Source organism: Crocuta crocuta, unplaced genomic scaffold, assembly GCF_008692635.1.
Source record: "Crocuta crocuta isolate KB4526 unplaced genomic scaffold, BGI_CrCroc_1.0 scaffold365, whole genome shotgun sequence".
NCBI classification, from domain to species: Eukaryota; Metazoa; Chordata; class Mammalia; order Carnivora; family Hyaenidae; genus Crocuta; species Crocuta crocuta.
In genome coordinates this window covers 6389-19475 of record NW_027533268.1, presented here as the reverse complement: position 1 = coordinate 19475, position 13087 = coordinate 6389, and the positions used below count along the sequence as shown (strand labels likewise).

At 39.3% G+C, this 13087-nt stretch overlaps 2 protein-coding genes across 2 annotated transcripts in view; one reads left to right on the top strand and one right to left on the bottom strand.

Moving 5' to 3' along the window:
* CSTF2 (cleavage stimulation factor subunit 2) overlaps positions 1 to 4065 on the top strand; it is a 22331-nt gene extending 18266 nt beyond the window's left edge. Inside the window, exons 14-16 of the mRNA XM_077747808.1 lie at positions 416 to 526; positions 1924 to 2049; positions 3856 to 4065. Coding sequence (XP_077603934.1) covers positions 416 to 526; positions 1924 to 2046 — 234 coding nt within the window. The 3' untranslated portion in view covers positions 2047 to 2049; positions 3856 to 4065. The remainder of the gene's footprint in view (positions 1 to 415; positions 527 to 1923; positions 2050 to 3855) is intronic.
* Positions 4066 to 6984: 2919 nt separating this feature from the next.
* LOC144218012 (NADPH oxidase 1-like) overlaps positions 6985 to 13087 on the bottom strand; it is a gene marked incomplete at its 5' end in the record, with an annotated part of 10513 nt that continues 4410 nt past the window's right edge. The window contains 5 exons of the mRNA XM_077747815.1: positions 6985 to 7111; positions 10490 to 10614; positions 10810 to 10956; positions 11375 to 11537; positions 11754 to 11989. Coding sequence (XP_077603941.1) covers positions 6985 to 7111; positions 10490 to 10614; positions 10810 to 10956; positions 11375 to 11537; positions 11754 to 11989 — 798 coding nt within the window. The remainder of the gene's footprint in view (positions 7112 to 10489; positions 10615 to 10809; positions 10957 to 11374; positions 11538 to 11753; positions 11990 to 13087) is intronic.

The following is a 13087-nucleotide window of genomic DNA, read 5'->3' as shown; positions in this document are numbered from 1 at the left end:
TATCCTTGAGAATGTAGCTTCCCCAGTGGACCAGCATACAGTATCTCTGGAATCTGTTGGCTTTCATTTCTGGTTCCATTGAGCACTAGGTTCTAGGATGCTCTCAGTTTTCTCTGTGCTTATGCAGCTGGATTTTGCTTGGTTTGATAGTATCTGACTGTGCTGTGTTATATTTGTTGATGCTAGAGCTATTGTAAGCAAATGTGTCTAACTTGCTAGTTGATCTCTGGCCAAACCCTGCCTTCTGCCATTGCTAACAGTAGGAAAAGATCTTCAGAATCATTAATTTGCTTTTTTTGTTTTTTTTTATTCCTATCCATAATCAGATCATGTTTTTCACATTGCTTTATTGGATCTTGAATACCTATATGAGAAATTCTGAAAAATCTCTTCTCATCTCTCTTTGTGCATATAGGTCCCAGTTATGCAGGGAGCAGGCATGCAAGGAGCAAGCATTCAGGGAGGAGGTCAGCCAGGGGGCTTTAGTCCTGGCCAGAACCAGGTCACCCCACAGGACCATGAGAAGGTAAACAACACTGTCTGCCTCCAGGGGCACGCATCTCTGGGATTCTGCTCTTATTTTTTTTTAATTTGTTTTAATTTTTATTTATTTTTGAGAGAGAGAGAGAACAAGCAGAGGAGGGGCAGAGAGAGAGAGGGAGACACAGAATCCTAAGCAGGCCCCAGGCTCTGAGCTCTCAGCACAGAACCTGACACAGGGCTTGAACTCAAAAATGCAAAGTCATGATCTAAGCGAAAGTTGGACCGACTAAGCCACCCAGGCACCCCTAGTTTTTTTTTTTTTAATGTTTATTTAGTTTTGAGAATGAGCGAGTGAGCATGAATGGGGGAGTGACAGAGAGAGAGGGTAACACAGAATCCAAAGCAGGCTCCAAAGCCATGCTGACAGCCCAGAGTCTAATGCCAGGCTCAAACCCACAAACCATGAGATCATAACCTGAGCCAAAGTCAGATGCTCAACTGACTGAGCCACCCAGGCGCCCCAGGATTCTGCTTTTCAATTACAATGTGACGTCCTGGATCTTTGGAGTACCTTTGGAAGCAAAGGTTTACTCCTATAACTTTTTTATGATCTTGTTATCTGAAAATTTATTGCTCTGGTCTTAAATATCTTTTCTTTTTTAATGTTTTATTCTTGAGAGAGAGCATGAGTGGGAGGGTGGGGACAGAGAGAGGAGAAGACACAGAATCCAAAGCAGGCTCCAGGCTCTGAGCTGTCAGCACAGAGCCCCACACAGGGCTCGAATTCATGAACCATGAGAGTATGACCTGAGCCAAAGTTGGATGCCCATCTGACTGAGCCACCCAGGTGCCCCTATGAGCCTGGTCTTAAAATTCTTTAGTGGCTATATATAAATGGCAGCTTAATTTACATTTCAGACTCAAAATGGCAGCTTATCTTACATTTCAGACTCATCTGCCATGACTTTTTTTTTCTGTAGGCCAGGTTGACCTGAAAATCCAAGTCTCTTTTTTCCCTCCTCTTTCTACTTTATCCCTAAAAACAATAGCAGATTTCCCATGAGTATGTCTTTCTGTTTCTATATTTGACCATTGTGGGGAGCTCATGTCTGATGGAAAGATTAAAACTTGTGAAAAAGAGAGGCTTTCAAAAAAGGATTAAAAACTGAAGACTTCACAAGTCTCACAGATAACATGTTAGTCTATAAGAGCTTTGGTTTGATACAGGTGTCTGATTGGAGTCCTCTAATCTTAGGTTTTATTATTTCTGAGTTTTTCATTCTGCCTGCCTTTTCTCACCAGCTGGTTTTTTTATTTGGTTTGGGCGTTTTTTGTGTGCAGTATTCTCGATGTGAAATATCCTTCCTTTTTGGACAGAAGCTGGTGGTGTTTTTATAGCTGCAGTCATTAAAACTCACTCCTTTTTTTCCCTCTTCACAGGCTGCTTTGATCATGCAGGTCCTTCAATTGACTGCAGACCAGATTGCCATGCTGCCTCCTGAGCAGAGGCAGAGTATCCTGATCTTAAAAGAACAAATACAGAAATCCACTGGAGCGCCTTGAAAGGTGAGCAGACCTAACCTGCCTAAGTCGGACAAGCTCCTTGTGCATTTGGGGTATTAGATGCTTTCATCCTTAACCAAAAACACTCTCCTGATCTCAAGACTCTCCGAGCCTGCAGTCCTCTTGGCTACACTCTTAACCCTTCATTAGGTCAGCTTCTGTCAGAATAGTAGAAGGCAGCAAGGTATTTGTTCAGTTGTTGAGTTGGTTGTAATCTTTTTTTTTTAACCTTTCTTTCCTAATGGCAAAAGTAACATGCGATCACTTTTACAAAGTTAATCAAATGCAGAAATGTAGATGGGTCAGGGTAGGAAGCTCTGCTTCCTCAAATCTCATTCCCCAGAAAACCTCTAAATTTAGTTTGGTGTGTATCCTTCCAGAATCAGTTGTGTTATTTTATTCCACATATTCTCCATCAAAATGGAGAAAATACAAAGCATTTCAATAAAATGTATAAATATTTTAGTTTCCAGTATTTATATGATATTGACCATGTTGAGGTTAAACTGAGAGAGCAGGTATTTTAGGGTAGTGACTGTCCACCATCACCATCAGTCCCTTTACATTTTAGAGGCTGTGGTACACTGCTGCCCTTTATTTTTCTTGCTTATCAGTCATGTAAAAGGGATCATAATCATGTGACCTAATCTGATTCCATATATTTGATTTTCTTTTAAAAACCTTTTCCCTCAACATCTTGTATTTCATAAATAATTGTTTCCTAAAAAACAGTTTAAAATTCACATTGTCCCAATATCAGCTGGAATATCACATTTTTAATTTGTACTTTCTACCCCATCTGTATTATAATTCCCATCCACGTATTATCATATAATAGTGAACTCATTTACACTGCTTATCAGTCTTTACTGAATACATTGTATTTTAATCCGTATGTGTAATGTCATTAAAACATCCAAACCAGAATCTGTATTTAGACTTTAAGTGACTATAAAGTATAATGGGAAGCTGCCCTAGATGGATGGCTAACTAGACTTTAACTTTTTAGTCCAGATACCTGAGGCAGTTTTTTAGTAAAAGTATAGGCTAACTATTATATTTAGAGGAATAGATTAAAAGCTATTCTTCTCTTTTACTTTTTATAATTTATTTATGAGAGAGAAGGCATGCCCCACAGCCTTGGACATAAACCACAGAGCAAGGGTTTTTGTTTGTTTTTATTTCGAAATAATTAATATAAATTCACAGAAGGGTGAAGAATAGTACAGAGAGCCTCATGTACCCTTCCTCCAACTTCCTCCGGTGATAACATCTTGAGAAGCTGTTATGCGGTACCTTTTTGGTTTGTAGTACAAAACCAATAAATTGACACTGGTACATTACCGTTGAATACAAAACTTACACAGTTTTCACCATTTTTGAAACTTAGATTAATTTGTGTGTGATCAGTGGTTCTCATCCAGAGGCACTTTTGCTCCATATAGGACATTTGGAAATGTCTGGAGATGTTCTTGGTTGTCACAACTTTAGGGGATATGGTGTACTACTGGCATTCACTGGGTAGAGACCAGAGATGCTTCTGAACATCCTATACTCACAGGATCTCCCCCCTCACCCATAACAAAGACTTACCTCTCTCCAAATGTCATTAGTGCTGAGGTTGAGAAACCCTGTGGTCAGGGGTGATTACTTTGGGGTTCCTGGAATCAGACACTTTAGGAATCTGTCCCTGGTCATTTGCCCTTTTGCATAGCCTCCCTCCCCTACTTTTAATTTTTTTCTCCTGATGTTTGGGGAAGAGAACTTTGTCTCCGTTTCTAATGGCTTTCTCCCAACTTTCCCTTACAGGTTTTCAAAAATACCTGGCAGCAAATCTGGAAATTTATTCCATAACTTTGTTGAAGTGTTGCAAAAAGATGACTTCTGCATCCTAACTCCTGAATGACTCAAATTGGTGCCAGGTGGAGGAGTCCCATCACCTTCTCTCAGAACAAAATCAGTCCATTCTGTTGTCTTAGTTTGTATATTTCTGTGACTTGAAATAAACTTTGAACACAATTTTAGTATACTGCAGATTGATATACACGACCTTTTTGCTTTTAAAAAGCTGACCACCAAGGGTGAAACCTTAGATGTGTTTTCAACCCTTACGGCAGTATTGTACTTTACTGTTATATTGCCATAGCTCTGTTTTTCTTTTAAGTTAACCACTTATTCTTCTTGATGATATTCAAGAATTTCTCAGAAGCAATGTTTTCTGGAACTTAGTTTTTGCTTTGTCTGCTTCCAGCAGAAATAATGCAATTTGCCCTTTGAGAACTTGCTAGAACTTCTGAGTTTACTGGGAGAAAATAGCCCATGCTTAGAGCTATAAAATGGTCAGAAGGCCAACAAATCAAAGAGCCTAGCAGAACAGTGTACTTAATGTGGAAAAATCCAATGATCAAAATGTACTTTTTTTTATCAGCAGGTTTATTCACATGCATAGTTAAGAGTTAAGACAAAAATGTTGTATTGGTACTGGTTCAAGTGTGTCAGCAACACAAGAGACTGTTGACATTTACCTGTCCTAAAACTCTTCAGTCTCAGTAGTCAACCTTGAAAGTTAAAAAAGCCACTAATACTTCACATGTTCGAGATGAAATAAAAACTAAATAGAAATCAAATGAACAAAATACATTTCATTCTACCTTCTAGATAATCACTAACCTACAGTCTTCCTCTATAACCAAATTTATTCTGGGAAATTAAAACATAGAAAACCCTGAAACTTTTACATTATTCTCATTTATTTTAAGAGGACCAAATATAGAGCACAAGCAGTCAGATTGCTCATTAGGCCTTCCCCCTGCCTCCTTCCTTGCAGATAGATAGGACAATAATTAGTGCCACTGGCTCTAACCTATGGCTTCCAGCCTAGCATTCTCTCTCTCATAGTGGCATTAAGGAGGAACAAGATTTCTCTCCATCAGGCCAACCTCAAGAGGTTAAGAGGTGCCTTAATAATTAGTAAAGTTCCACTGGAACTACTCTTTGAGCCTATTTATATTCTCAGAATCCAACCCCCTGGGTTAGGATTATGGTCAAATGAATTAAAAGCCTGCCATAGGCTTAGAGAATGTAATAGCATATTGCTTACATGTCAAGCAGAAGAATGCAATGATAATCACTTTATGAGAGACATTGAAATTGAGGGATTTTCTACTCTGATGTGTAAACATTTACTACAACAAAAGTTTGCTAAGATACTTCATATTACAACTTAGGAAGAAAATTTGCTCAAAACAGCTGAGAAGCTGAGTATCCTGCTCATCCCCAATTTTGGCTTGGATGTTGATTATTCATAGGATTTATTATTATCATTACCTTTTCTGCCTACTTCCATGAATAGTCTAGGCCTTAATGCATTGGTTTTAGCAGCAATCATGTCCTGAAGTGTCAATATATTTGGACATTGAAACGAAGAGTGAAGCCTTTCTCGTTAGGTACTCATAAGTTTCAAGGAACACTAAGATTCCAAATCAAAGTCAATGAAGATCATATTATATCGTCAGTAGTTGTCTAAAAGGAACCACATCATCAAAGTTCCATTGTGCGTTTTCCTAAATCATTACAAAATTTAATTTAGGTAGCTGAAATCCAGGAAATCAATAGTAGGGGTATACCAGCCAGTTACTACGGAAATACCCATCACTAGTTTTTCCTGATGTCTGATAAATAAATGAAACAATTAGCTATCATGAGTCCATGATAACTTTTATTTTGTTCAGACTAGTTACTGAAAATGGATCTTACTAATCTTTCAAGTCAGAGTTTTCTGGGTAATTAGTAACAACCATTTCCTCATTTTTGGTCACTTAATGGTAGAGAAATAGGTGCTATAATGCTAATTTAGTAGAAACATTCTTACAAATCTACTGAGTTGAATTGTCTTTGGGCACAATGAAGTGTGGGTTTTCTTCTAAAAGCCCCAGTCTTCTTAGCTTCTACTGATTCACTGTGACTACTAACATCCCAGAGCTGGGTGGATGGCAGAAATAAAAAGCATTCTGATAGGAGAAAAGACATTTTGCTTATGTCATTAGGTGAATGATTCCTTAATAAATAGGGGAGAGCCAAAACATGGTATCAAACTTTTAAATTATCTTTTTTTAAAACTAAACGTTAATAAAACTCCCCTTAATAAAAATGGCAATAAAGAGCCCTGTTGATTAAGTCATCCTAAAATGGAGTTGAAGTTTTTGCAGTTATTTCCAACAGAACAATGCAAGCTGATGACAATATATCTTTCAATTGTAACACAATTTCAATTACAATTAGCATAGTTCCAAGATCTTCTTTTCCAAAAGTAGAGCATAGATAAAGTACTGAAAGATTCATTCATTAAGAGGAAAATCCTTCATTTCTTGACAAGCAAAAACAAGTAAAGCATAAATTGCTATTCACACTAGATAAGACAGTGTTTAAAATAACAGTAAGAATGTACATAGTGTTATATAGGGATGGGGTTCTTGATGATTTTATGTTTGTTGTTTTATTATTTATGCTTATTCTGTTTTGTCATTAATTCATCAATAAATTTTTTATTTAAAACATAACCCTACTTTAGAAATCTTCTTTGAAAGTGAGGAGGGGAAATTACCACCAAATGCCTGGGAGAGAATAACACTTGGAATCAACATTATCAACTGAGGTCAAATTGTGTAACTGTCAACCACCTCTGCTGTTAGGTCTTGCTGCAGTCATAGCATTCCAGAAGGATTCAGTAATATTTTCCAAGAAAGGATCCCAGGATTGTGACATCATGAAGATCAGTGGCACTGAAGTTGAATCCAATCAGAAAAGAATGCCAGGGAGTCAGAGCTGAATGGGCACGTTCCTGTCCTTACATGGCTGCTCACACCTGACCAGACCAAGTAAGTTGTTGGAGATTCGGAGGAGAGACTAAATGCAGATTACCACCCTCATTCCTGTAATTCAGAAATTTTCTTTGTTGAAGTAGAATTGAACCTTTCTAGGATCCAGACTGGAGTATTGGTGACAGCACTTACTCAGGCTTGCCGCCAAAGTCTGAGGACCACATAAGAAGACTCCCACCACGGATCTGCAGGAATGGAACAATAATAAAGGCGAGAATACAGCAAAAGCTGCTATGTTCATGAGGATGGAGAAACTGCCTCCACTAGGCCTCTACTGCTCCCAACAAACTTGCATAAAGATTCGGTTGTTGACTCCCTCACATTCTTCATGGTAGTTTGTATCACCTTGGTAGAAAAGTATCTTTTTTTTCACCTTTGTATCACCTCATGGTAGAAAAGTATCACCTTTTCTGCTTGCAAGCCCCAAATGTGCTCCCAGCCTTCTGTCGCTCTCAGCATGCAGCCTTGCCTAGTCTATGGAGAATAGATAGGAGATCTGGTGCAGAGTAGAGGTTGAGTGCTAGACCCTGGAGCCTGGCTTTCTGGGTTGAAATAACAGCTTTGATGGGGCACATGAGTGGCTCAGTCAGTTAAGCATCTGACTTTTGATTTCGGCTCAGGTCATGATCTTGTGGTTTGTGAGATCTAGCCCCACATTGGGCTCTGTGCTGACAGCACAGAACCTGTTTGAGATTCTCACCCTCTCTCTGCTCCTTCCCCACTTGTGTTCTCTCTCACTCAAAATAAATAAATAAACTTAAAAATAATAAGTAGAAATAACAACTGGAACTTATCCCTGCTGTGTGACTTTAGGCGTTTCTTTAACCTCTGTTTCAGTTTTCCCCCCTGTAAAACAGGGATAAAAATAGTACCTATCTCACAGGGTTGTTTTGGGGTTTATTTAAACAAAAGACACTTGTAAAGCAATTAGAAAAATGCCTGGCACATAGCAAGTGCATATATGTTAGTTGCCATTAGGGCCATCCATTGTGCATTTATCCCCACTCTGAAATTTTTCACACTGAAGAGGTGGTCAGCCTTCTCACCAAGGATAATCTAACTATTCTTAGTCTCACCCTCTCTTTCCTTCTCTTCCTTCCTCTCCCCTCCTTTTGACTTCACTGAGATATAACTCACGTGTGATAACATTCACACTTTTAAAGTGTACAGTTAGTGCTTTTTAGTATAGCCACAAAGTAGTGCTACCATCACTACTATCTAATCCTAGAACATTTTCATCACCCCCCCAAAAAAAAACCCCGCACAGAAGTCACTCCCCATTTCCTCCCAACTACCTCCTCCCAGCCCTAGACCATCAAATCTACTTTTTATCTCTAGATTTTCCTATTCTGAACATTTCATATAAATGGAATCATACAATATGTGGCCTTTTGGGTCTGATTTTTGTACTTAATGTGCGGTGTTCAAGGGTCACCCATGTCCTAGCATGTACGAGTACTTCACTTTTTTTTTATAGCTGAATAATATTCCATTATGTGGATGTACCATATGTTGTTTTCATTCATCTGTTAATGGATACTTGGATTGTTTCCACTTTTTAGCTATTCTACATACATTCATGTACAAGTTTTTGTGTGGATAGCAAAGGCTATTTTCCATTCTCCTGGGTATATACTTTAGGGATGAAATTGCTGGGTCATGTGGTAACTCTATGTTTAAAATTTTGAGGAAATGCTGGAGTTTTTCCCAAAGTGCTGCACCATTTCACATTCCCACAAAAAGTGTGAGAGAAACTCTCCTACAATTTTTCTACTTCCTCACCAACTCTTATTGCCCATCTTTTATTATGACCATCCTAGCCCTCTCCCCATTTTTAAAAGTTTTTTAAAAAATTTATTTATTTTGAGAGCGAGAGAGCAAGCATGAGTACGTGGGGCAGAGAGAGGGAGAGAGAGAATCCCAAGCAGGCTCCATGCTGTCAGCACAGAGCCCAATACAGGGTTCAGTCCCACAAACCGTGAGATCATGACGTGAGCTGAAATCAAAAGTCGAACACTTAACCAACTGAGCCACCAGGTGCCCCATCCCCATTTTTGTGTATTTATTTTATTCCTATGTACTGGTTTCTGTTCTGTCTATAAATATGCTTAGATCATCTTTAAGTTAAATAAGCATTTCCCGGACACTGACATGCTTCCACTTCTTTAATATCTCCTCCCTTGGCTTCTGTGACACCACTTCTTCCCTGGCTCATTTTCCTCCCTTCCCACACAATGTAAGCACTCCTTAATATGCTTGTCTTCTGCCACTCTCTCCTGGGAATGTCATCCATTCTCACAACTTCAACTATGGTCAGCTCAACACTGTAATTAACGTAATCTCTTTTGTTTAAATTCTGCTTTCCTGTTGATAGAGCATTTTTCATATAGGTATATGTTTAATGTTTACAACAATTCTGCAAGTGAGAAGAGAAGGCATTTACTCATATAATCCCCATTTTATAGATAAGAAGTCTGAAGATCAGAGGATTTTCTAGCTCAAGGTCCCAGGAAAGGAAGTGTCAGAACTAACATTAAGACCCAGGATCATCTGAATCCAAGTGACTAAGTATTCTCACCACTGCCTTCATGAAGCCTGCCCTGATCACCCTATGTGGGCATACACTTTCCTTCCTTCGATATCTATGTACATGTTTCATGGAATGCATCATTCTGCTTTGGGTTGATTGTATGCATCTCTTATTAAAATGTATGCTACTTGAGGGCAAGAACCATATCCTATTTCTCTTTCAACCTCCAAACCTCCTAGAATAATTAGTGCTGAGCTTATAGAAGATAATCAGTAATGTTTGTGAAATTGAATTGATCCTTAGCTGCCAACTTGTTCCAGGAATTTATCTAAATGATCAGCTTAATCTCTTTCTCATTGGAATGGCTGATTTCATGGCACCAGGTTTTCCTATATGCTTTAGCATGTCTCAAAACTTCCAGAAAGACCAAGGTCAGGTCATCAGTTAACTAGATAATACACTCTAAATCTTTCTTACTTTAAGTAGAAATTGTTGGGGCGCCTGGGTGGCTTAGTCGGTTGAGCGTCCGACTTCCACTTAGGTCATGATCTCACGGTTCGTGGGTTCGAGCCCCGTGTCAGGCTCTGTGCTGACTGCCAGCTCGGAGCCTGCAGCCTGTTTCAGAGTCTGTGACTCCCTCTCTCTCTGACCCTCCCCTGCTCACGCTGTCTCTCTCTCTCTCTCTCTCTCCTAGAAATAAATAAAACATTTAAAAAAATTTAAGTAGGGATTGTTAAGGCCAAAAACAATACATTTGAATTTTTCCAGTTTTCCATTTTATTCTGTAATACTAATTGGAACTGAGTCTCCTTGCCTTGTTTTAATGGGGACTTGCAGGGACAGCAAACATCTCATCAATTACAAGGTCATAACACTTATTTGGCTAAAACTCCAGATGAAAATTTTTTTCAGTTTTAAGCAAGAATCTGAGAATGATGCAAATAGTTTCTGCCTCTAGCCAAGAATGCTCAACATGCTATAATATCTTTCCTAAACTCTAACTGCAAACTTAACTCAGAAGAAAATCACTTACTTGGGGTGGGCATTAACTAATGTAGAAAACTCATTGTCCCACATGGGTCTCCCAAATGAGGTCTTCTGTTTCAGACCCGTCAGGATGTCAGTGGCTTTGTCAAAGTTTAATGCGGCATGACCAGCCTGGAGCCAAAGAAATAAAAGTTAGAAAAAGCAGATCCTGATAGCTGTCTCTTCTTTTAGCCATTTTTAAACTTAGGGGTGAGGGTGAGGACAGATAGAGAATCATAAGAAACAATTATTTCCAATCAGCATTTATGACCTTGTCTAACATTTATCTTGTGTCTAACATGGAATTAGTGTGTTATTTGAACTCACAATGTTGGTGTCCCATCCGGTGAGAAAAAGACGGTACTTTAGAAAATTCACTTTGCCTAATTCCTCCATCTCATGTTCCAGAGAAGCCAATAGGTCTTTGAACCAGGCAAAGGCACCTGTCTCCCTGCAGATCCAGTAGAAATAGATCTGGAATTAGCAAGAGAGAACATAGCCTTACTAAGTACCTTCATGATGTACATTGTGGTGACATGATTATGCACAATACTCTGTATTTGTTGATCAAGTCTAGGAGTGATCTGAAAAATTACTTCTACAGAGCAGCAGACTTTAGGCAGCATGAATGTCCAGAGCTCTTACAACTTCCCTTAAGGAAAAAGAGTTCCAACATCATCTTTGGTTCAAGGTAATTTTAAACTCCAAATTGAAAATGAAGACCTTATTCTTGCGATGAATCTGTAGAAGTGGATGCCTTGGCAGAGAGTAGTGACCACTCACTCTCATAGGTCCAGGGATGGTTACTCTCTTGTCAATTGTAAAGTTTAACCCGTGAAAGCAATAGACCTGTCCGGCCCAGACCAGATGCAAAGTGGTATGAGGGAGTTACCGTTTGTGTTTTAAGGTTGTGATCTGCATGCCGAAACTTGTACCAGATAGATTTTAAGATGGAAGCAAAGGGGGTGACCCCAATTCCTGCTCCGACCAACACAGCCACTTCATACTGGAAAACATCTTCACTGACAGTGCCAAAGGGACCATCCACCTCAATCCTAGCAGAAGACAGAAGACAATGGGCAAGTGAAGTCTCACTTCCACCCCCAACCTCAAACATCTTCCCAGGGACATAGCTGTTCCCATGGCTCATTTAGTGCCTGTTTATTTTAATCATATTCTATTGTACCAGACTTAAGTTTCAATGAGAAATTGCTTTCTTTTTTCTGCCTGTCTGTGTCTTCATCTGGGTCTCACTGGTCTCGGGGACCTACCTGGGAACTGGTGAATGCTGTTGCTCAAAAGCCCTTATGAGATTCTCTGTCCAGTCTCCCACTGCTCTGATATGGATGGAGAAGAAGTCTTCCTCTGGAGCAGAGGTCAGAGTAAAGGGATGCCACTCCAAATAAGAGATTGAGGGACAATTAACAAAAATATACTGTCCCACTTCCATGCTGAAGCCACGCTTGCTCATCTGCAATTCCAAAACTTTGGATGGGTGCATGACAACCTATGAATGGAGTACAGAAGCCAGAGAAAGTAAATTCAAATGGTGACAGGGGCAGGCAGATGAAATAAAGAGTAAAGCTGGAGGGCAGGTCTTGGTGGGGTACTGCTAGCAGGAACCCTTTCTAAAGGTGGCAGCAGTGGGGCGCCTGGGTGGCTCAGTTGGTTAAGCATCTGACTTCGGCTCAGGTCATGATCTCACGGTTCAGGAGTTCAAGCCCCAAGTTGGGCTCTGCACTGACAGCTCAGAACCTGGAGCCTGCTTCAAATTCTGTTTCCTTCTCTCTCTCTGCCCCCTCCTCCTCTCACACTCTGTCTCTCTCATTCTCAAAAATAAATAAACATTAAAAAAAAAAAACTAAAAGTGGCAGCAGTTACTTTGTCCAGACAGTGGTTGCACTATGAAACTGCAACTCAGCATTATCAGGTTGCTTGATTCTTCACTACCAGGTATTTATTCAAAGGATACAAAAATGCTGATTTGAAGGGGCACATGCACCCCATGTTTCTAGCAACATTATCAACAATTGCCAAATTATAGAAAGAGCCCAAATGTCCATTGACTAATAAATGGAAAAAGAAGATGGCATATTGCTCAGATATCAAAGAGAATGAAATCTTTTTATTTGCAACAATGTGAGTGGAACTAGAATGTATTATGCTAAGAGAAATAAGTCAGTCAGAGAAAAACAAAAATCAGATGACTTCACTCATGTGGAATTTAAGAAACACAGCAGATGAACCTATGTTCATTTTTGTTTTTAATCATCGGCTTCTATGTTGCAGGAAAAATAAGATAAAAACAGAGCTGGAAACAAATCATAAGAGACTCTTAAATACAGAGAACAAAGTGAAGGTTGCTGGAGGGGATGCAGGTGGGGGGATGGGCTAAGTGGGTGATGGGCATTAAGGAGGGCACTTGTGATGAGCACTGGGTATCATATGTAAGTGATGAATTACTGGGTTCTACTCCTGAAACCTATGCTGTACTGTATATTAACTAACATAAATTAAAATAAATCTATTTTATAAATAAATAAACAAATAAATATCAGGTTGCCTAATTCTTCATAAGATAGAAATAACATTTTCTTTTACTGTT